The 21,420-nt window shown below is 36.1% G+C and overlaps 1 protein-coding gene across 5 annotated transcripts in view; it reads right to left on the bottom strand.

Annotated features, from left to right (window-relative positions):
- Positions 1-21,420, bottom strand: part of OPA1 (OPA1 mitochondrial dynamin like GTPase) — a 49,111-nt gene that overhangs the window by 18,757 nt on the left and 8,934 nt on the right. For 3 of the 5 annotated variants that reach the window (XM_068200699.1, XM_068200696.1, XM_068200695.1), the window contains 21 exons: positions 19,578-19,676; positions 15,482-15,535; positions 14,310-14,414; positions 13,311-13,397; positions 12,318-12,431; positions 11,916-11,996; positions 10,318-10,392; positions 9,914-9,985; positions 9,684-9,783; positions 8,993-9,123; positions 8,390-8,462; positions 8,226-8,298; positions 7,355-7,470; positions 6,724-6,788; positions 6,060-6,136; positions 5,660-5,825; positions 4,982-5,134; positions 4,280-4,388; positions 3,591-3,670; positions 2,345-2,485; positions 917-1,033 (listed from right to left, as the gene is read on the bottom strand). In XM_068200699.1, coding sequence (XP_068056800.1) covers positions 917-1,033; positions 2,345-2,485; positions 3,591-3,670; positions 4,280-4,388; positions 4,982-5,134; positions 5,660-5,825; positions 6,060-6,136; positions 6,724-6,788; positions 7,355-7,470; positions 8,226-8,298; positions 8,390-8,462; positions 8,993-9,123; positions 9,684-9,783; positions 9,914-9,985; positions 10,318-10,392; positions 11,916-11,996; positions 12,318-12,431; positions 13,311-13,397; positions 14,310-14,414; positions 15,482-15,535; positions 19,578-19,676 — 2,088 coding nt within the window. The remainder of the gene's footprint in view (positions 1-916; positions 1,034-2,344; positions 2,486-3,590; positions 3,671-4,279; positions 4,389-4,981; positions 5,135-5,659; positions 5,826-6,059; positions 6,137-6,723; positions 6,789-7,354; positions 7,471-8,225; positions 8,299-8,389; positions 8,463-8,992; positions 9,124-9,683; positions 9,784-9,913; positions 9,986-10,317; positions 10,393-11,915; positions 11,997-12,317; positions 12,432-13,310; positions 13,398-14,309; positions 14,415-15,481; positions 15,536-19,577; positions 19,677-21,420) is intronic. The other 2 variants (XM_068200697.1, XM_068200698.1) reach the window with 1 other exon arrangement.

The following is a 21,420-nucleotide window of genomic DNA, read 5'->3' as shown; positions in this document are numbered from 1 at the left end:
GTAGCAAATACACTGAGAGACAACAGCTGAGCTCCAGGCTGTGCCTTCCTTCATGACAAATGCTTCTGAAGACAGACCTGAGCCAAGGGCTGTATTTGTTAACAACAGAAGAGAGTTTCTACACCTGCAAGGATGGCAGGAGGGAGCATTAAGTTCACATTAGGGCACCTTAAAACAGACAGGAACATGATTAGGAGTGTCATGAAGAGGCAGCTCTCCATATTGTGATCTCCTTCTCTCTCATCTCTTACAGGCAAAGGTATTTTTAAAGTAACAAATATTTCTGGCTTCATGGCTCATTAAGAGAAAAAGTGAGGAGCTCTACCTTTCCAGCAATTTCTCTTTGATTTAAAATATAATGTTAAGAAAATAGTGTATCCTTTGAGTTATTTGAGGTATACTGCCATTTACTGCACAAGCTTGGGTTCACAAAACTGGAAAAGTTATTATGAAGACGTGTTTGGAAACCTCATAGCTGTTCATTTTTTTCCCACTGATCACACATGGTTCAAAGCATTAACTATAAACATCGTAACCATAGTTTTCCTATAAACCCATAGGGATGTTTTCTGATTTTTTTTGTATAAGTGAAGTAAATAACTATCAATGGGAAGGCAGGAGAAATGGCTGTCAAAAACATATCAACAGCTGTACACTACTGGTTTTAACTGTGCATTTTCAATACACATCAATTAGAAACAGATGTTTAGGTCATGGCTGATACCCAGTGGTCATTTTACATAATTACCACCAGGATGGCATTTTATCCATTAGAAGCCTCATGTAAAACATATCTGAGATCACCAGCTATCTGGTCAGGCTGTTTTGAAATATTTTTAGATTCTTTTTTCAACTGAAGTAGAAATATTAAGGCAAAACACCAGTGTAGATGAAGAACATCTGTTCTTCAATTTACCTCTGAGTCCACAAAATGCCTCTGATAATAATAGAAGCCTCTTCGACATAGATTGCAGTGGTTCAAAGCAGACTTCAGGAAGTATCTTCTATAAATTTGGTGCCATGTGTCTTTAATCTAGGAAAAGAGTATTTAAATTAGACTAAATAAATACATAAACTCACTATCGTGCTTAGATTAATGATTGCATTTAATTTTAAAATGTAACTCCAAATTCCACTGTTCCCATCATGTAACAGACATCTAAATATTTCTCACCAATTTGTTGGCAACTGGGATATGATTAATGTGCTAGTTACACTTGGCAAACACTACAGATGACTTGTCAATTTAAAAACCTACTCTTCCATGAACATAACTGAATGCTTAAAAATACTGTTTGTGGCCAAAACACGTTAAAATTATATACTAGCAAACATTCTTTACATTAACACCGAGAACACATTTTTGAGTTGTACCCATTAATTTACCAATTAAACCAGATTAAAGCTTAGAGAAATATTTAATGGGTCTTGCGTAAACAAACATAACTTTTCTTGATTAGGCTTATTATGTTTCAATTCTTCAAAATTGAACATGTGTATCAAGATGCCTCTCTGGAAAACTCATAAAACTTAATTAAGAAAATCAGTTTCTTAGCTAGAAAAAAACCTCAATTTGCACTCAGCCTCCTCATGGAGAGGATGTGGATCACTACTATGACCTTTATAAAAAATGGTAAGTGCTGTATAGGAAAGGAGTAGCAGATATTAAAACAACTCTTCTTCCTAGAAGAAGTGCATGTATTAATGGTGCAAAGGTAGCCAAAGTTATTGCAGAAAATAAATCACTGCTACAGAAAATCTACATCTATTATTTATTAATGTCTGAATTTTCATTTATTTAAAATCTCACATTTAATTAGATAAGAGGTCTAATTACCCTTAGGGGCCTTTCACTGCAATGAGATATGTAATTTTCCAGAACATTTCAGATGTACAATACAATCCCTTGGAATACCCTAAAAAAGTCCTTCCTTTTTCTAAGTATTTAAAAAAAAAAAATTCTCTCTCTTCATTGTACCAATGATCTGCCAACTTCACATACAAGCACACCGAAAGCTTTATCATGCACAGTATGTTTTTACTGTAACATGCTCACAAAGGCCTTGATTACATCTAAATAATTTCTAACAAGCTTTGTTACAATGCAGGCAAGAAAGTCTGCTCAGCAGATTCTGATTCCAGTCTAAACGGAGAGATTCCAAAGCATTTGTCTGCCAGCCAGCAGAAGTGTGTGAATTGCGTGCAAGCAGTCACTTCATGATTTGTTTGAAAACATCTGCATTACAAACTCAATATTCAGATGAAGTCTTTTCTTTGGCATCTAGAAAACATTCAGATGTTCACAGGGGGCTTCCATGTGTCTTGTTACAATTCTGCATCTCACCAGACATGGATCCACTGCTACTCCTCTTGCTTCCAGATTCTTTCTGACAGTCGTCACTTCATCATTTGCCAGATAAGCTGGATGATCTTCATTGCACTTGATTAATTTCTCAAGTTCATTTTTTGTTTCATTACGAATATTCTAGGATAGGGGATAGGAATGATTAGTTGGAATTTATTATTAGTGACTCGGAGATCATCAGCACCTCCTCAATAAACACTCTATTTGCTTAATAAGCCAGGGCAGAAAAAATCTCTGACATTATTAACTATTACTTTTAAGTTACTTCAAAAGGAATTTATGCAAAGACACATCAAATATAGCATTTTAATGGATAATTCACTGTCAATTCAAATTTATTTTCCTTTTCATTATACACAGAAATGCAGAACAAGACTAGAAGGGTGAATAAAAAACCATAGGTGTTAACCCCCTTTCCCCTACATGAGTATCTGCTAGCAGGTTTCACATTCATATGCCATTTGTGACACCGATTCAAATTGTAATTTTTGACTATTAGTTAGCAGGAACTCTCCATGAGATCATACCTTTAAGCTGCTGTTCATAATAGTCAACTAATACAGGCTGAAGTCACTAGCTGGCTGCATATAGCTAACTTTAAAACTCCTTTCTCTGAAACAATTACTTCCTACTCTATCCTTTTCAATTCTGCTTACTTCTTTAAAGTATGAATCAGTTTGAGAAACATCTAGGAAAAGTAATATAAAAAGCCCATCATCTCAGGGCATCGAAAAAAAGGTGCAATTAAAATTCAAAGGAAATTTCCAAAAGTTATGAGCAAATGAGAGGAGGTGTTATGATGAATATGGCCAATTAGAAGATACAACTGCGATTACAATGCAAGTGATAATGCCATCACATACTAATTAAATCCAAATAGAGCATGACAGAAAATTGCTTGTGACTTCTGTTTAGAAGGCAGGCATGAAAAGTATAGAAGAGAATAGCCCAGTTTCCACTGCTTTCATTGATTTCTTTCTACTGCAAGAACTTCAATACACAGGTCAATGGCATAATAAGCAAAGATGTAATTCAGATGAAAAATGGAAAACAGTTTACAAGTTACTCTGTAGATGGAGCATGGAAAAAGTATACTAAATTCTCCATACTATTTAAAACAATGACAAGTGATGATTTTTCGTAGTCATCTAGATAGTGTAAAGAGAATTGGTAGTTTTGAAAATTTATTGAGTAATAATCTAAATTATTTTTTTTTTTCTTTTACCTGTTCTTTGGTGCGGCCTACCCAGTACAACCATCTTTTTTTCCAGCCTGGACCCACCATATCTTCAATAACAGATTCAGCTGAAAAAGGAGTTATGATACTATCAAACAAAATATATGCAACCAGCCAAATTTATACTTTCAAAATTAAGTATGTGAGCAAGAATGAACATTTTATGTTGAAGAACATAAAATATATCACACTTAGTTAAGTCAGGTGTATTTTACTTCAAGCAATGGTTGATGTATGTTACTAGAATTTAAAAATTACTTCCAAGTAGATACTTCAAGAAGTACATAAAAAACACAACCCTCTACTGAGACAACCCTCCTGGTTCCAAGTCATGCATTTAAAAAAATCTTATCTTGGCTGCAACTTGCATCAAAATTGATTGTGTCAGAAACCATAAACAGACCAACTATTTTCCCCAAATTTATCCTGTTCTACATGTGCATTTAGACCATTTTTTGAGACTATAGATCTCTACTTCTTCTCATTCAGTTGCCTCATTTTAAGAGCAAGAGCATGAGAGCTTTTGAGGCTGTATCTTGCTAAATTTTCTATCAGTTTCAGTACCACTGCAAGCAGTCACCACTGTGTCAGTTGGGCTGACACAAAGGCTGCCCTTCAGTGAAGTGAGCTATCAAGACTGGCTCAGGTTAAAGAGTGGAATACATGACACCACTCACTGTCTTTGAGCCGACTTTGGAGCGTCTCTTCCATGAAATGAATGGCTGCATCCCACTGCTGCTTGTCAGATATTGACCGATCTTCTAAAGCATTGTGCTGGATCACCCGCTGCAATACACAATGTCACCTTAGCACACAGTAAATCATTTATTCAGGATTCAGTTAATCACCCATTTCTAGTATTCTTTTCATTTTTTCATGTCTGCTAAAACAGATTATATTGGGCACACACAAGATATTTAAGAGGTATCTTTCAAAGCACTGCCAAAATTATTTTTGTGTGCCTCTGACTTTTTTCTACAGCCTGCATAAATAATGGAACAAATAAAGCAAAAGATATGAAATCTCTCTGGATTACAGAATCTATAAAGATGGAAATGGAATGATTTTATTTTATAGGCTACACTGAACAGAACAAATAAGCTGATGCCAAGCAACTCTCACCAGGCTGCCCTTATGCAGCCAGTGGGTTATGGAGGACATTCAAGAACCAACTAAAACAGTTTTATTAGATACTATTTAGGGCAATAACTAATAAAAGATAATAATGAAACGAGAAACACTGAATAAAAACATAATAGAGAAAATGTGAGATGGACACAACAACAATCATTTTATGATTACAGTGGAAGAATGCAAAAATACTGATTATTCAACTCTAATAAAAATATTTCAAGGCAAAAAACCCCACTACATTATACCAGGCTATCTTCTGCTCTCTCATTCCATTTATGTCGTTTAATAGTTTCTTCTTTGACAGCTTGCTTCAGTTTATCAAAGATATCATCATGCTCTTTTCCTTTTTTTTCTGTCATGAAACGGGAAAATTCTTCTTGCAAAGTCTCCCAAGCCACCTGGAAAGTTAGCAAACAATTTCTCCTGAAATGGACCATTATACAATGCACCAGCTGATAAAGGCACATTTATTACAGTTCTTCCAAGTATGAAAATCTGGAGATTTTCCAAAAAAAAACATGCAAGCATAAATCACTGAATTTTCCTTTGCTGCTTTATCCACTACTAATAAAAGCAACACTAAACTTTGCTTCACTGTATTCTATCAAGCAGAATTCTGTTAAACTTGGATAAATCTATTAAATGTGAATATACATACTTGAGAATTTTGTTAACCTTGTAAAAATAGGTTCAGGTTCTTTTCTTTAATAGGAAAATTCACCAGAAGAGCAAAATACAATGTTTTTGCTCTGAATGGTTCTGGGACATCAAGATCTTGCCAGCCTTTTCTGACATGTAAGCTAGTTAAAAGAACAGCAGTCAGCCATTCAAACACCACCTTATTTCTCTGGAATTATACTTTCATTTCATATTTTAATTAAGTTTTAATTTGATTTTTTAAATTTAAATAACTGAATTCTTACCTCTACTGCTTTATTAGGCAGTTGCTTGTCAGTCCACTGCTTCAGTTTGATGTCCACAGTGGTGTTAAACGTCCCTGAGTTTGCAGTCTGTGCTGCTGGCAGGTATATGTTCTCAATCACATGAGTAGATACCCTTTCCCATAAAGTTTTCTCAAGCATCTCCTCCCTAAAATGAGAATTATAACACATGTGATGGTTTCCAGTACACAAGTGACTAATAGGTGTGCATTCAATTTGTTAGGAACACAGGAAACAAGACTACAGATCACAGGAACACAATACATGGTCCAAGAAAAACAGTTTCTTACTTATAATTGAGAATGTTGTTTACTAGAAGTCCATTTTAAAGGCAAGCTTCTCCTAGTAAATTATGACAAAAATATAGAAAAAATTACTGTACCAGTGCTTTGGTGTGACCTGAGTCAAACTTATGACTTCATCAAGAATCTCATTCTTTGCTTTCTCAAACAGTTCATTCTGTGCAAAGGAAATAATAAGATTAAGTGTAGTTTGATCATGTCTCCTTTCAAAAGGTAAAAAAATCCAAAACCTTTTCAAGGCCTTTAAGCATCAAATGATATCTCCTGGTCATGTTCTGAACAATGTGTGTGCAAATCATCAGCTACCCTGGTTTACCATACATCTTCCCCTCCATCTCTTGCATGCCTTTGTCCAGGCATGGCATTTAAATATTCAGGATCTCTATAAAACAATTACAAAATGAGATCCCAATTGTTTTGTTACTCTGTCTGGTAGACCAGGGAATGTAACTTCTCTTTGCCAGTTCTGTCATGATCACAAAGAAACACTGACCTGTCCCTGGAGGCAAGCTAGGTCAGGTCACTGTATACTAGAAGAGCAAAAGACTTAAGAGCTGAAGCATCACAATTTTGAAGAACAGTATTTCCTTCCCCTATAATAATTTACACTGTCCTAACATTTTGAAATGTCAGTACTTTATGTTAACTTTAAGAAATCTTTATAAATGAAATTAAAAGGCATAAATTTTAATTCATAGTCTCCAACCCTTTGTAGCACACAGTAATAGCAGTAGTGTAATTTACCCTGTCAAGCTCTCGCAACCGCGGGTAATTGTTCTTCCATTCTGTCTCAAGATTGAAACGTGTGGCTGCAAAAATCAGAAACAGGGCCTTGTTTTTTAGTTGTCCATAAGCACTTCATGGCTACCTTAGAAGTTCAGCAGTCTTAAACATGCCACAAATGTTGCTAATGAAAAACCCTCCAAGAACTTTAAGTGTGTCTGCAAATGATCAGATTTTTTTTCTGTCTATGCCAAGATACTCTGTCTAGAAATTGCAGATTTCATGCATTAAAAAAGCACAGTGCAGTCATTCAACTTCCAGCTCTGCCCATATAGGAAGCCATTTTAAACATCTTAATCCAGTGGAAGACCTGTGTTTTGCCCATAAAAAAAAAAACAACTTGATTTTTATTCTTCATACTTTTTTACTCCTTTGGTTTTTAGAGCAAGTAGTACTTTGCAACATAAATTACTTTTTTTGTTTTTTTTTCTAGAAATTACCTTGGGCAATTATCAATTAATGGGAAATGTTGATCATCTAAAACATATGAAACAATTGCCCAAGCATGCTGGCAAAACATTATATGCATATGGAAGAAATAATTGTTTAATAGCAAGTTGCTATTTCCCTTTTTTTCCCCAAACATTTTTACCTTTAAAAGCATCTGCTTGCTGCTCCACAGACTCTCTCACCATTTTCCAAAAGCAGTCTGAGACAGCAAGACTTAAGTTCTTGGTTGTTACCTGATGTGCTTTCAGCATACTTGTCCTGTAAAGTAAGACAGCCAGAGGAAGTTCTCTGCATACCTATGCTTTCAGGCCCCAATTTTCTCATCTCTAGAATAAAGCTTTGCTTCTCAGAGCAGAAAATAACATGTAACTGTGCACCTAACCCAAATTCCAGTCTCTTCCTCCAAAATATTCCATGGAGATCACCACCAAAGCAAGGGGAAAAAGCCCCAAAACAAAACACAGGAACAAAAAACCCCACCCTAAGTAAGTTTTTATTCTAGAGGTTGCAGTGGAGGTACTACAGTCCCAAAGATCATGTACTGCACTTTCCTGAGGAATACCAGCCTGTGTAATCAAAACTCCACTCAGTGAGCTTCCCTCAGAATACAAACTAACCCTTTGAATACAATATGGTCACACCAAGACAACTGACGTTTAGAGGCACTAACACTCACTTTTGGGCTGGATTCACTCCCCTCAGCTCCAAGTGCTTAGACAGGCTGAAACTTAGTTCTTGTAGAGCTGATGGAGAAACACAAACCTTGGAAGAGTGGCCCAGAACTGCAGTGGAATCAGCTGCTGCCTGAAGATGCCTATCTGTCTCCACTGACTTACAGCAAGCATTAGGAAACTAGGATAAATTGGTCACCTCAACATGATACTTAATTTAAGCATATTAAATCTCAATTAGTGCTTCCACATTGCAATCCTTTTAAATTCCACAAGAAAAACTGATGCTAGCATTTACCAACACAGGCTCATTTTAATAGAAATAATAAAATAGCAACGTACTTTAAAAGCTTTGAATTTTGAAAAAATTCCTCTTCATATTCTTTAATAGATTCAATGCTTTCACTGCTGTTTCCTGCAGAAAGAAAAGAGTGCTGCAACAGTTCCATTTAGACAGCTTTCTGGGCTACCAAGGACAAAACAAGCAGAGCTAGAGCTCTTTTTACCTTTTCCAGTAACAACTGCAAAATAACCCAAAGCTTTCATTGGGAAGAGTTTGCCTTCAATGATTTGCTGGATCTATGAAAATAAAGGATTAAAAAAACCAAAACATTAACTTTGCACAGAGACATTCTTTCCTTCAGCACAGTTTTAAGGCCAGATCTAGTCATAGCTACGCACAGACTACAGCAGGAAGCAGGTTGTCGTGGGACTATGAGTTCTACTGAGATTGAAAAGAAAACAAATGAAAAAAATAAAGGCATGAATCTAATAAGGCATAACACAGCAGAACACAAAACACAACAAAAATGCCTATATCGGAATATCCTTAGCCTTTTTGGGAAATGGAACTTGCTCAGGTCACCTTCATGAAAGGAATCAGTATTATAGCAAGCAAGACTGAAGTCCCACAGCTGATCACTAAAAGCAAGGCCTGAGAGAGATTAAAACAACAACCACCAAAAAAAATCATCATACTGAATACAGAAATAAGTACTCAAAACCATCTACAACACACAGGTGAGGTCCAATATCTTTGCCAGCATCTCAAGTATTTTACCATGTGTGATTTCAGTCAGCATAATGCGAGAAAAAGAGTTTCAACTCACCCTATTTGGACTAGCCACATTCTTCTCTGCAAGATCAACCTTAGTCAATACAAATATTGTCCTTTTTCCTTGGGGATCCATTTGGCTGACTAAGTCTGTGACAATACTGCGTTCTGCATCCACTGACCCATCTAAAATAAATACAAAGATTATTTAGGGACTATGTAATTTAACAGTACTGAAAACACAGTAGCCATCATCAAGTAAGTTTCATGTTACGAATTTAACACAGTAAAAGTAGACTTATGTTCCATTTTTGGATACACATGGTGGAAAAACTGCTTTGTTCCCAGAATCAAAACAAAGCAGTTTTTTGTAGTTCTGTAAGTTTTCAACAAGTACCAGCTTACTCAAGATAATGAACATTATATTATATTCACTATTATTGCATGCTACCTCCAAAAACACTTCTGTGGAAAACTTGAATTTTATTATCATCAACATTTTTCTTTAATGCTAAATAAACTCTTAGCAAAAAGTTGCTTTTTGCCACAGATTGCCTTAATTTATAAACAGACATTCCACATCATGCTGTTTTGTACACTACACAAATTATCACAAAAGAAAAAATACCATCAGAACATGTGGAATATTTCTACCACCCTGCCACGCTGCAACAAGAGCAGACTCCAGACTAACATAAGAACCATGATTAAAAATACAAATGGATAATTGTTTAGATTCTTAGTACCTTGAATACAGAGGATGATGGCATTAGGATTCTGCATGTAGGCTTTGCTGATGCTAAAGATAGTTTCCTTTGTATCAGGAGCCATACCTGACGTCACAGTCTTTAATATGCATATGGAGATAAATATTAAAAGAAAAAAAAACATGTTAAAAAAACCCAGCAGCTAATGTTCTCATCAATAACACTACCTCATTTACATGTCTTCATTTTTTAAATTATTGCATACTCACACTAATGACTCCAGGTAAATCAACCAATACCATTCTCTGCAAACCAGGACCTTTCACACTTAATGAGATGGTCTGTGAAATGAAGTTGAAATTAGATGTTTATAAACTATCTACTTTGAATATAGTTACATACACAAACAGAATATGTGAAACTATATGAACACATATTTACGCACGTTTTGTTCAGCAACAACCTGACATTTTAAATAGGAAGTACAACTTTTCATGCAAGTATAAATGCAGTATTGTTGTATAAAACTGATTTTAACAGTCCAAATACACTTTGTATACTGCAAAATATGAAGTATATGCAGACTGTATTCATCACAGTCCCCCATTTGAAGAATACTTCCAAAACATATACACATACAGATATTTACCATGAACTATTTGAAAAGTCTTACCTCAGTGCTAACAGTGCACCCTTCTTTCACACTATTTCTCATTCTGATTTCTATTTCATTTCTCAAAGCTGCAAGCTGTAACAAGAAAAGTAAAATATCAAACACAAAACTCTTTATAACTATGATGGAAGAAAAACTACCTACACAGAAAAACACTTTTAATTAGGAATGAAGATCTCAGTTTATAACTATTATTTCAAATGCATGTTTAATAAGTCTGGTAAATGGGGAGGGCACTAAATGACAGATTACCTGCAGATCCCTTCATGCTTTAAAAAGTGTCTTGGCAAAAGGAGCACTCAACATTTTATCCACTTCAGTGCCAGCCAAAGACATAATTTAATAACTAATACAATGCCTTGCCCAATAAACATCCTTCACTCTAATTCACAGAATTCACAGAATTTTTCTAGGTTGGAAGAGACCTTTAAGATCATCGAGTCCAACCCATGTTCTAACACCTCAACTAGATCATGGCACCAAGTGCCACATCCAGTCTTTTTTTAAACACATCCAGGGATGGTGACTTCACCACCTCCCTGGGCAGATGATTCCAGTATTTGACCACTCTTTCTGTGAAAAACTTCTTCCTTAAGTCTAGCCTGTATCTCCCTTGGCGCAGCTTGAGACTGTGTCCTCTTGTTCTATCTGTTGTTGCCCGGAGAAAGAGACCGACCCCCAGCTCACCACAGCCACCCTTCAGGAAGCTGAAGAGAGCAGTAAGATCACCTCTGAGTCTCCTTTTCTCCAGGCTAAACAATCCCAGCTCCCTCAGTTGTTCCTCATATGGCTTGTGTTCCAAGCCCCTCACCAGCCTCGTTGCTCTCCTTTGGACACGCTCAAGCATCTCAACGTCCTTCTTAAACTGAGGGGCCCAGAAATGGACACAGTACTCAAGGTGTGGCCTCACCAGCGCAGAGTACAGCGGAAGAATGACCTCCCTGCTCCTGCTGACCACACTATTCCTGATACTGGCCAGGATGCCATTAGCATTCTTGGCCACCTGGGCACACTGCTGGCTCATATTCAGCCGACTATCTACCAGTACCCCCAGGTCCCTTTCCACCTGAGCACTGTCCAGCCACACCGTCCCCAGCCTATAACGTTGCAGGGGGTTACTGTGGCCAAAGTGCAGGACTCGGCACTTGGACTTATTGAACTTCATCCCATTGGACTCTGCCCATCCATCCAACTGTTCCAAGTCCCTCTGCAAAGCCCTCCGTCCCTGTAACAGATCGACACACGCTCCCAGCTTAGTGTCATCTGCAAATTTGCTAATGAAAGACTCTAAACCCTCATCCATATCATCAATAAAAACATTAAACAGAACTGGCCCTAGCACAGACCCCTGAGGGACACCACTGGTGACTGGCCGCCAGCTGGATGCAGCACCATTCACAACCACACTCTGGGCCCGGTCATGCAGCCAGTTCCTAACCCAGCACAGAATGCTCCTGTCCAAGCCATGGGCTGCCAGCTTATCTAGGAGTATGCTGTGGGAGACTAATTAAACAGGGGCTTAGAGATCAGAGAGACACAAAATTATTCAGAGAATCACTAGAAGTCTCATTAACTTCCAGTCACTTTATTATACTTACATCCTCCTCTTTGGTCAGATCAAACTCCCGAGAGCTGTCTTTGAATAAAGCCACATGGTGGGGACCTTCACTAAGGGTCACCTAAATGTTAAAAGCTTTAATGAGAAAGCATAGCAAATCTAACACAGAGAAACATGAGAAGTACATGGCATATGTACACTCTCCCTGTAGAAACACAATTATATGTAATGCTTATTTAGCACAAAATTACTACATGGTACTGCTACTACTCAGTACACATGGATCATATACAGACCTGCAGAGCTTCTGCCATTGGCCAAAACAACTGCCTTGCTTACCGGCCATTTTATAAACCTGTGTACATGTATGCTTCAACCAATGTCATAATCAGAGAGAGAACAATACAGCAAATGCTGATTCAGAGATGAGGATGTTTCTTACCTTGACAGGGGAACGTGTCATCATCTCCCCAGACCCTCGAGGGAATATGCGGGCCTGGGCGATCATTTCTAACACGCTGGTTTTTCCTGCACTTTGGTCTCCAACCACCACCACCTTAAGTGAAAGTATAAACAGCCATTGGCTTTTGGAAGGATATTTTGGAAGTTTAGACAAAAGCTGACTAGAAAGACATACATCTGTAACAACACCAGCTGTATTCTGCTTAATAATAAATGCACTGGTTTAAAGATGGAATCTTTGAAGAAGTACTAACTTGTAGTCAAGCAAAAAGAACTGACTTGTGCTTAAGACAGCACAGCCCACAAAGCACTCTGCCAGGGCATCCAATGAAGAAAGAAAGGGAGGGCTCATTGCTCTCATGGCAGGTAGCTCTTCTCTTCTTGTACAAAATCCTTTCAGCAGGCAAAACATTACTCATCTGGTAGATGCAGCTTCTGCCTGGAAATAGCTGAATCCTGAGTTTCTCCATCTTAGTGGCTTCCTGTGGAACCTATCAATGCTACAGGTGGTTGTGAAAGCAGGAAGCATTCCTGGCTCTCTCCTACATGAGCAGTCAGGCTAACTCCTTCCCAAATTCCCCCCAACAGCAGCATGCTGTGGGGAGATGGACAGGGCACCTTACTTGCTCAGCTCCACTCACACACAGAGGGAAACAACAACCATTTTGCAAAGTGGAGGAGGATGGGATGCACAGACTCAAACCATTTAAAATAAAAAGATGAGCACAGCAGCAGTAACTGAATCTAGACAGGGTTTATCTAAGAGGCAAAACAGGCTTAGGCTGGTTAAATTGGTTATTTTCAAAATTATCTTACTGCTTTTAAAATGATAGACATGTCTTAAGCTAAAAGGTGGAGCTACAAGAAAATAGCCTAGCATTAACTCTGGATTATTCTGGAATATAATTAAATGCTCTATTTAATTGTAAAACTGGTGTTTCAGTAAAAATCATTGAACTTGTTATCTACTTACTCGAGGTAGGTGATCTTGAGTGTTATAACTGGCATCATAATCAGACAGGATGTCAAGTACTTCAGAATACATATCAATCAATGACTTCTACAAAAAGAAGTACAGAGAAAACAGCCAAATAAGAGAACAAAGGTTTCAGACTACTTCTTCTGTAAATTGGTGTAAAAATGCTTTTACTTTCTCCTGATGGTTTGAAACCACAGCTATCTATACTGCAGCACAGATCTTTGTTCTATGAAATACAATACAAAGTAAAGTCACTCCTTGACTCCTGTGGATGAAGGAGGAAATTGAGAGCTCCTATGTACATAAGAGAACAACTGAGTGCAAACTTTGCAGCTTTCAAGTAAAGCTAAATTGAGTTTCTTCCATTAAAAATCTAGACTTCTTTAGTTTGATGAATAATAAACATTAACAAGGATACAGAGTTATCAAACTTATTATGCAAAAGTAAGATTCATCTTTCAGATCCCAGAGGAAAGAGTAAGATCCATATTTGTTAACCAATGCAGAGAAGCAGAACACATCTATTTTAAAAATGCTCAGGATGTTGGCAGACAAAAACAAAAGCTAGTCTCACTGGGTTTATACAGTCATTAAATTATGTTCCCTGACCCCATAACTTACTCCTACCAAACTCAATGAGACCCATTACAAAGCACAAAGGCATCAGACTGTGTGTGCAAGAAAAGTTGGAAGCAAGATTATCTGAAAATACAGTGAAGCTACATGAGAAAACCAAGCCACATTTCCCAATCACTTAGGTAAGTTATTTAGTTAGACATGGTAACTCCTTTGTGATTTCCAATTGAAGCCACTTCCAAAAGTAATACAGTTAAAAAATAAAGGATGTATAAAAGTCCCAATGACTCAAAAAATTAACAGAGGTATCTTAAAACAAATGTTAGAAGTTTATATATGAATTAACAAACGCAATTTAGAATAGCATAATGAAAAATATGGTATAATTATATTTCAATGTGGTTTTGTAACACATACCTTTAACTTCCTCTGATGAATTCCCTTGTCATCTCTTTGCAGTACCAATTTTCTCAATTCTTTGTTCTCCTTCTCTAATCGCTCAAGCATTCTTTGGTATTTGAGCTATAAAAAGTAGTACAAACATATTTGTGCAATTATGGACATAGTAGATTCACATGAGCAAAGTTTTACCTATGAAAAACTTATAATCCTCCAGGCAGGTCTTTCAAAAATATAGAAACCTTCGTGATCACTAGTTATTAAGAAATCAAGGTCACCAAGAGAAAAGTGTTAGAATTACTTTTTTTTTTTGCAATTCAACCCTTCTGCTTCAAAAGTTTTTAGAAGACCACACTGTTCAAACCTCAGGACACAAAGATCAATATTAAAACATCTTAAGCATCATTTTCAAAGAAGATACACACATGGAACCAGACAGAAATTAGTGCCAGTGGGAAGTGGCCAGTCAATCAAAATGGAGCTTGAATGTAAATGTGCAAGCCCCATTTAGACCCTTCAGCATAAAACCTCAGATCGAGACAACTGTTACCAGCTTAGCCCTGTTTAGGAGATTGCAGAAGTACTCTGAAGATGAGAGATGTGTATAGTTTTGATATCTACTCTGAAAATGTTTTTCTACAATGTGGAAATGTATTTGGCCTGAGTGTACTTTAAAAAAAAAACTAATTTCAATATGTTATTTAAAAAGGTGAGTATATTGTATATAAAATAAACACACTCAAAACTAGCAAATATATCATGAGTTTAGGAAAGCCCTTATAAAACAATGTAGCTGAGCCAAAGAGCCAATCAGTTTAGAAGACTGCAGATAAAAGATTAATTGTACATTAATGTGAGTGAGAAAACAAAAACATTGACAAATATGACTAATGTGCATCATCCCTGAAAAAAATCTAGCTTACAAATAACTAGTTCTATCTTGCTAATCAAGGTGAGATTAAAACTTGGTTGGAATGAGGTCTTGCATTCTGTAAGTCATTGTCAGAGAAGAACAGACTAGACTGACCTTTGTTCTGTGACAACAGAGGGGACTCTGCATTGATACATTCAGAGACTGAAAAAAGCACTGCATGTTTACGGAATATACTTCAGGTGTGCTTTTGTCTAGTAAATCTGAGTCTGCTGCACATAAATCGCTACTTAAGGCATCAATAACTCAGAAAAGTCACCTGAGTGCGTAGTAGTTCTTCTTGAAGTTGATCAATCTTCTCTTTGTCAGAAACCTACAAAGAAAAATAATCATGGCTACCATCACTTATTTAGTTTAAGCACTGTAAGTAACTAAATTACGAACTGCAAGGTTCATTCCACGTAAGAAAAGTGACTAGACATGCGCTTTACAGCCAGTAAAATTCTTCAATTAGCATTTGAAATTTAAAGCTGGTGGAAAACCCCATCTGCAACAGGAGCTTTACATCAAAGAATTGTCTGATTTTCAGCACATGCAAATGTAAAAATTAACCCTTGAAGACTTAACACTGGGAAAGTGGGCTAAAGGAAAAGCAGCTTCATTTGGTGCTGAGATTTCTGGCCACTGAACTAAATGTAGTTTTAGTGGCCAAACTCTAAGGACCTTATATATCCACTTTATGAATTAGCACCATCTTAAAGTGATAAAATCACTGAACACCTGCTTGCTACAGAAAATACTTTCAGGTGAGTAGTCACTATTTATGAATATTCATAAGCATTCTTATTTAATGTTTGTCAGAATTCTGAATGTGCTACACAACATCATACATTTTAGATAGGCAGGACAGTCTTGAAGGGTTATTTCAAAATTATTTAAATTACATTAAAACTGGAAGAATTAGGATATTATAGTACAAGAAATTTTGAGATTCAAGGAATTAATGTAATAAGATCAAGCACTAACAAACATTCTAAGCCAAATGTTCCTAAAATGTGTTCATCAAGATGCAGTAAACAGATGTTTTAAACAATCCCCTTTTAATAACACAAAGACAAAAAAGCATTAATGATTGAATACAAATTCTTATGATGTAAATATTTACAAACAAAATCTGGTGGTTGACTGATGAAATATCCAATTTAGAAAAAATGATAACTTAAACAATTACTGAGTGTGTCAATATTTAAATGAAGTTTGTGTGATAAAGCCCATGTGACATTTACAACTCAAGTTGGCTTCAAATGAGAAAGAGACTTTATCTAATATGCAGAGGACAGCTGTTATTTAGACATAAATTAATTCCATTACTAAAACTTTACAACAGTTGTTACAGACTACAAGAATATAATCCACAATTATTCACAGTGGTCAATATCATTTAGCTGTTAAGCCTGAAGAATTATGTCTAGACTTTACAGAAAGAAATCCAATCTGACACTTCCATCTTATTGCCATTATTTTCTTTTGTAAAGAGAAAAGACAAAATGCTGTAAATTAACTTTTCATTGCTGTTAGTTCAGTGGTAGCAAAAGTACATCAGAAACAGGATTAGTTGAACAAAGGACTTGATGCATGCAGCCACAAGCTACTATATGTAAATAAACATTTACATATACACACACCTCCAACACCTCAGAGATATAAGGGGAAAATAAAAAGAGGAGGCAAAGAGAATGATCTGCAGAGCCAATAGAAGCAAGAAAATTTAGGAAAGAAAAGGAAAACAAAGTGTTTCCATGTGCTGCAGACTTTCAAATGAGGTAACATTTTCCTGCTCTCTGCTGCTCTCAAAGGACTTGTGGGGCCACGATGCACCTCTGAAGTGCTTCCCTACAGACACCTGCAACCACGGGCAATGTCTGTGTGGGCTGATGCTTCTGTTCAACACAGAAAGCCAAAATATTGCACAGCCGCGCATTGCGAGATCTGAAGCAAAGAGTTATCTAGCACTAGATGATTAATTCCAACAAGGACTTTAGGTAAGTTATGTTAAAACCAACAAACAGCTCTTGAATGATGTCTTTGCCTCAGTGCTTGGTGCAGGTGTGATTTCAATGTTAGTACATACAGTATTTTGAATATGTGGTCCATAATATTCCTAGAAATTTTTAAGTTGCCAATAAAAGCTAAAGCTAATATATCAGTTTGAAGGACTAACAGTCACAGAAGACTGATTCCTGATTTCTACCCCCCCACAAAAAAAATCAACTATTAAAGTATGTTTATACAGGCACATGAGTATTTATTTAATTCAATTAAATATGGTTTGTAACTCCAGATTACTCCCTCTTTCTCCACTGCCACCATAAAGAATTATGAGAAAAGAATACTGGAGACTTATTTTTAATCAAGGGCCCTTGCACACAGATATCTGTTCACTGCAAATAATTTTAAACTGATTATGTGTAGAACTACAACGATTTCCAATAATTTAAACAAAAATATTAAGGCCCAGACAAAAATGCATTCAAGCAGCCATGCACAGTGCAGCTGTAAACAATTTTACTGCTAAATATTTAACAGGCTGCCCAAAAAAAAGAATTAACAAGAGAGAATTAAATTTTTGTTTTTAGTATCTTCTTCTAATTGTGAGATGGTTTGTACTGTTACTCAATTTACAACTGCAGTAGATTTAATACTGAGTAAATAAATTAAAATGGAAAAATAAGCAAGCAAATTGGGCAACAAAACTTTCAAGAACAGAAATAAAAATATCATGTTTTCTTATAGACATGCAAGCAATCCAACTCAGTTAAAAAATAAAAAGGTTTAGTTTATCCCATGTCAGAAGGGCCTGCAATGACTTATTTCAGAGACAGTCAGAATTTGTTCTTCCAAAAGAGAATGTGGATCAATAATTGGCTTCTTTGACCCGTATCTTCATATCAAGGTATTAGAGAAAATAGTTTACCATCTCTTTCAAATTGATTCAAATATAAAAGTGTGACAAACAAGACTCATTCTTTCTCTCAAGGCATGTATGCCAAACAGCACATTGAATGCTAAGTGAAAACTTTCTACATGCAAAGGAAGGTAGACCTTCAATCCTCTGAAGACACAGTACCCGCCATGGAGGACAGGGTAACATTTACAAAGACAGCCCTTGCAGTTTCCTCACAGCTTGGGAATTGTGGAATTAGTTGCAACAAAGTACTAAAAAAGTAGAATCTCAATCATAAACAAATGTTGTATCAATCTCATTTTTCTTCCTGAATGTGTTTATTAGGCTGATAAATTTTTATATATCAAATATTATGTTGTTTTTCCAGCAATTTTTACAAGTTCATACATTTTATTATTACTTCAATCTATTACTCCATACTCCAGCTCTCTCAATAAACTGTATACAATCTGACAAAGGCACCTGTAACTCTAAACCATATAAAATAATATGGCAAGAAAATAAACACTGAAGTACTACTATACTTTCAGAGTACACTGATTTTCCTCTGTTGATGGACTAAAAAGCATGACAATTACAGCTATGCAAGTATGTCTAAAAGTTTAATTCATATTTAGTGCATTCCTCTTTCAGTGGGATTTATCTTCAGATGTACAGAAGATCAAGTTCTGTATTCAGTGCTCAATTCCAAAGCTGCTGAAAAGTATGACTAATCAGAAAGCTTTTAAGGAGGTACAAAAGCAGCCAACAAAGCAATGTGGTCAAGAATTACAGATTGCAACAGATTAGACAACTAAAATATCCCAATTTAAGAGCGATTTCCAATCAGACATATACTAATTAACAAAATGATCAGAGCTTAAATTAATTAAGTAAAGAGAAGTACAGATGTTCAACAAGCGCAACAGTTCAGTAAAAATTCTGCTTTAAGATGGAAAACAGACAAGGGACTACCACTGATGAATACACAGTAGATACTGTTATTATCAGCAGTATTCAATTGTCTGCGCAAAATTATTACTAAGGAGCTGCTGTCATTTTCAGATTGGCAACAGTATAAAGCAGGGGAGAAAAGCTCCCAGAGATATATTCCCTGTAAATAGCTACACTCTTACAAGACAGAGCTACCAGAAACAAGCAACAGTAAACAGATTTGACATTAATTCATGTACTTTCCTTAAATGCATTTTTAATGTACGAACTTTAAATAACAGTTTTTATAAAGGCAGAGATAATACAATTTCAAAGTGACACAAAGTACCTGTTTTGCTTTTAACATCATGCTTTAAATGCAATTTGGTCAAACTGAAACAGGACTACACATCTGTAGTGAAGTTGGCCAATTACTTGCGTCCACGATTTAATTAGTTAGATTTGTCTAGCTCAAATGCAGAGAGCTGAAGTATTGGATTAGAGTGAATGCAGAACATATCGTCCCTTAAGGCATCACCTTTCGCTTCTGCTGGGAAGAGAAGCCAGCGGCTCTGCGTGCTTCCTCTTCGTGCTGCTGGATTTGCTGTTGTAACAGAATGAGCTCCCCAAGCAGGCCCTGCCGTGAGTTTGTAATAAAAAGGAGAGGAAAAATTTGGGGTGTAAGGAGAACAAAGTTAAACCAAAAGGCATGACAATGACAGATGAAAAACAGGTATGAACGGGTCAGTTCAAATGCAAGTGAAATTTCATTAGCAAGATCTCTTGCTAGCTGGAGTGGACAAAGCCAGCAAAATCTGCATTTTGCAAATCCAGGTAGAACAAAGCAACCAACATTTAACTATATTTTACAGTTATAGTCAAATTTAACTAAGCATCTAAATATTTTAAAAATTCCACCTATAACTATCCCAGCTTTAAAATATTATCAAACTGTTTAGATCAGCTTTGTCAGTAAAAGCTCTTTAGAGTTTTTTTGCTTTGTTTTTATTCCTAGCAGCATACATAAAAAGATGATTTTTGCCTGCTACTTAACTTCCTCAAACTAGCAGAAGTGAAAATGAAAAAAAGAAAAAGCTCCCTCTCCCCTTCTGCAACACACTGCAATTTAAATTCATGATTTCATAACCCTTCCTGATCATTGCAAAAATCCCTAAAACTTGATGCTTATTCTTTTACTCATTCAGCATCTCCACAAAGCTTGGTTTTCTTCTCTTCTCCCTCCACACCAAACAATCCTCTAATGGTGAGCCGTCTTTCAAAACTGGTTGAGAAATACTCTGCCAGCCTCTACTGGAAGCATATGAACTGTTTATTTCAGAGAATGCAGAGAAGAATATTAATGAACTATTTAAATCAAGCTCTTCAAAAAATATTACATCTTCTAATAAAACATTCAGTGAAATGAAATGTTTCAAAAATGAACTTCAGGAATCAAAACAAGCTCTGAAACAGAACTTTGGTGTAAGAATTCAAGACATCCATCATCAAGGTATACATTTGTTGCATGAAATACACACACAGGCATGTACACATAAGGACAAACAACACAAGAGAATGGATAAATGGAGAGACACAATCAAATTACCAAATATAAACATTTGTTAAACAGTGATTTGCATAATTTGAACCATAGAAAAATATTTTTGCATTTTACTGAACCACTTTCAGATTTAATAAATGCCTGTAATGCCAGACTAGCAAATGCACTAAAACTGAGCCAGGAACTCAGGCAAAAGATTTCATTCCCACACAGCAGCAAGGAGAGGAAGCCCCATGGCTACATTTAGTATTAGAACAATAATAATACATTGCAGACAAGGAAACTGCCGGTATGACCCAACACATTCCCTCTAAACACTATGCTATAGGTCCAAAAATACAAGAAAAAACACTGAACAAAATCTGCCATGAAGGCCTTTCAGTGTTTAAACAGGAAACGTAACAGAAGTGTGAAGTCACCAAATCTAATTATTTAATTAGCAATTCCTTTCAAAGACATCTAGTACATATGACTCCTATTCCACAATAAAGTATGACAAGAATAATTTTCAACTACAGTCACGCCATTTAATAAAATATTCAAATTAAAAAATGATGCCATTTAAAACACTTCTCTGTAACATTTTCTTTGTATCTATCAATCAATAACTGCATTATTATTTCCTTTATATTTTAGTTCTTAATTTACTGCTTTAGATGAAAAAATAAATTAATATGAAAAATTAAGAACCTTAAGTAGCACAGAACAATACACAACTGGTTTCTCACTCATTCTGCTGGAAGCTTTTAGAGACCTGTCTGAGGACAACATCCTATAACAATTCTTCAGAAAATTCCTCCAAACAGATAATTTCTAGATT

This window comes from Anomalospiza imberbis, chromosome 10 (genome assembly GCF_031753505.1).
Source record: "Anomalospiza imberbis isolate Cuckoo-Finch-1a 21T00152 chromosome 10, ASM3175350v1, whole genome shotgun sequence".
NCBI classification, from domain to species: Eukaryota; Metazoa; Chordata; class Aves; order Passeriformes; family Viduidae; genus Anomalospiza; species Anomalospiza imberbis.
The sequence above is the reverse complement of the archived record's forward strand: the minus strand, read 5'-3'. Positions and strand labels throughout refer to the sequence as shown.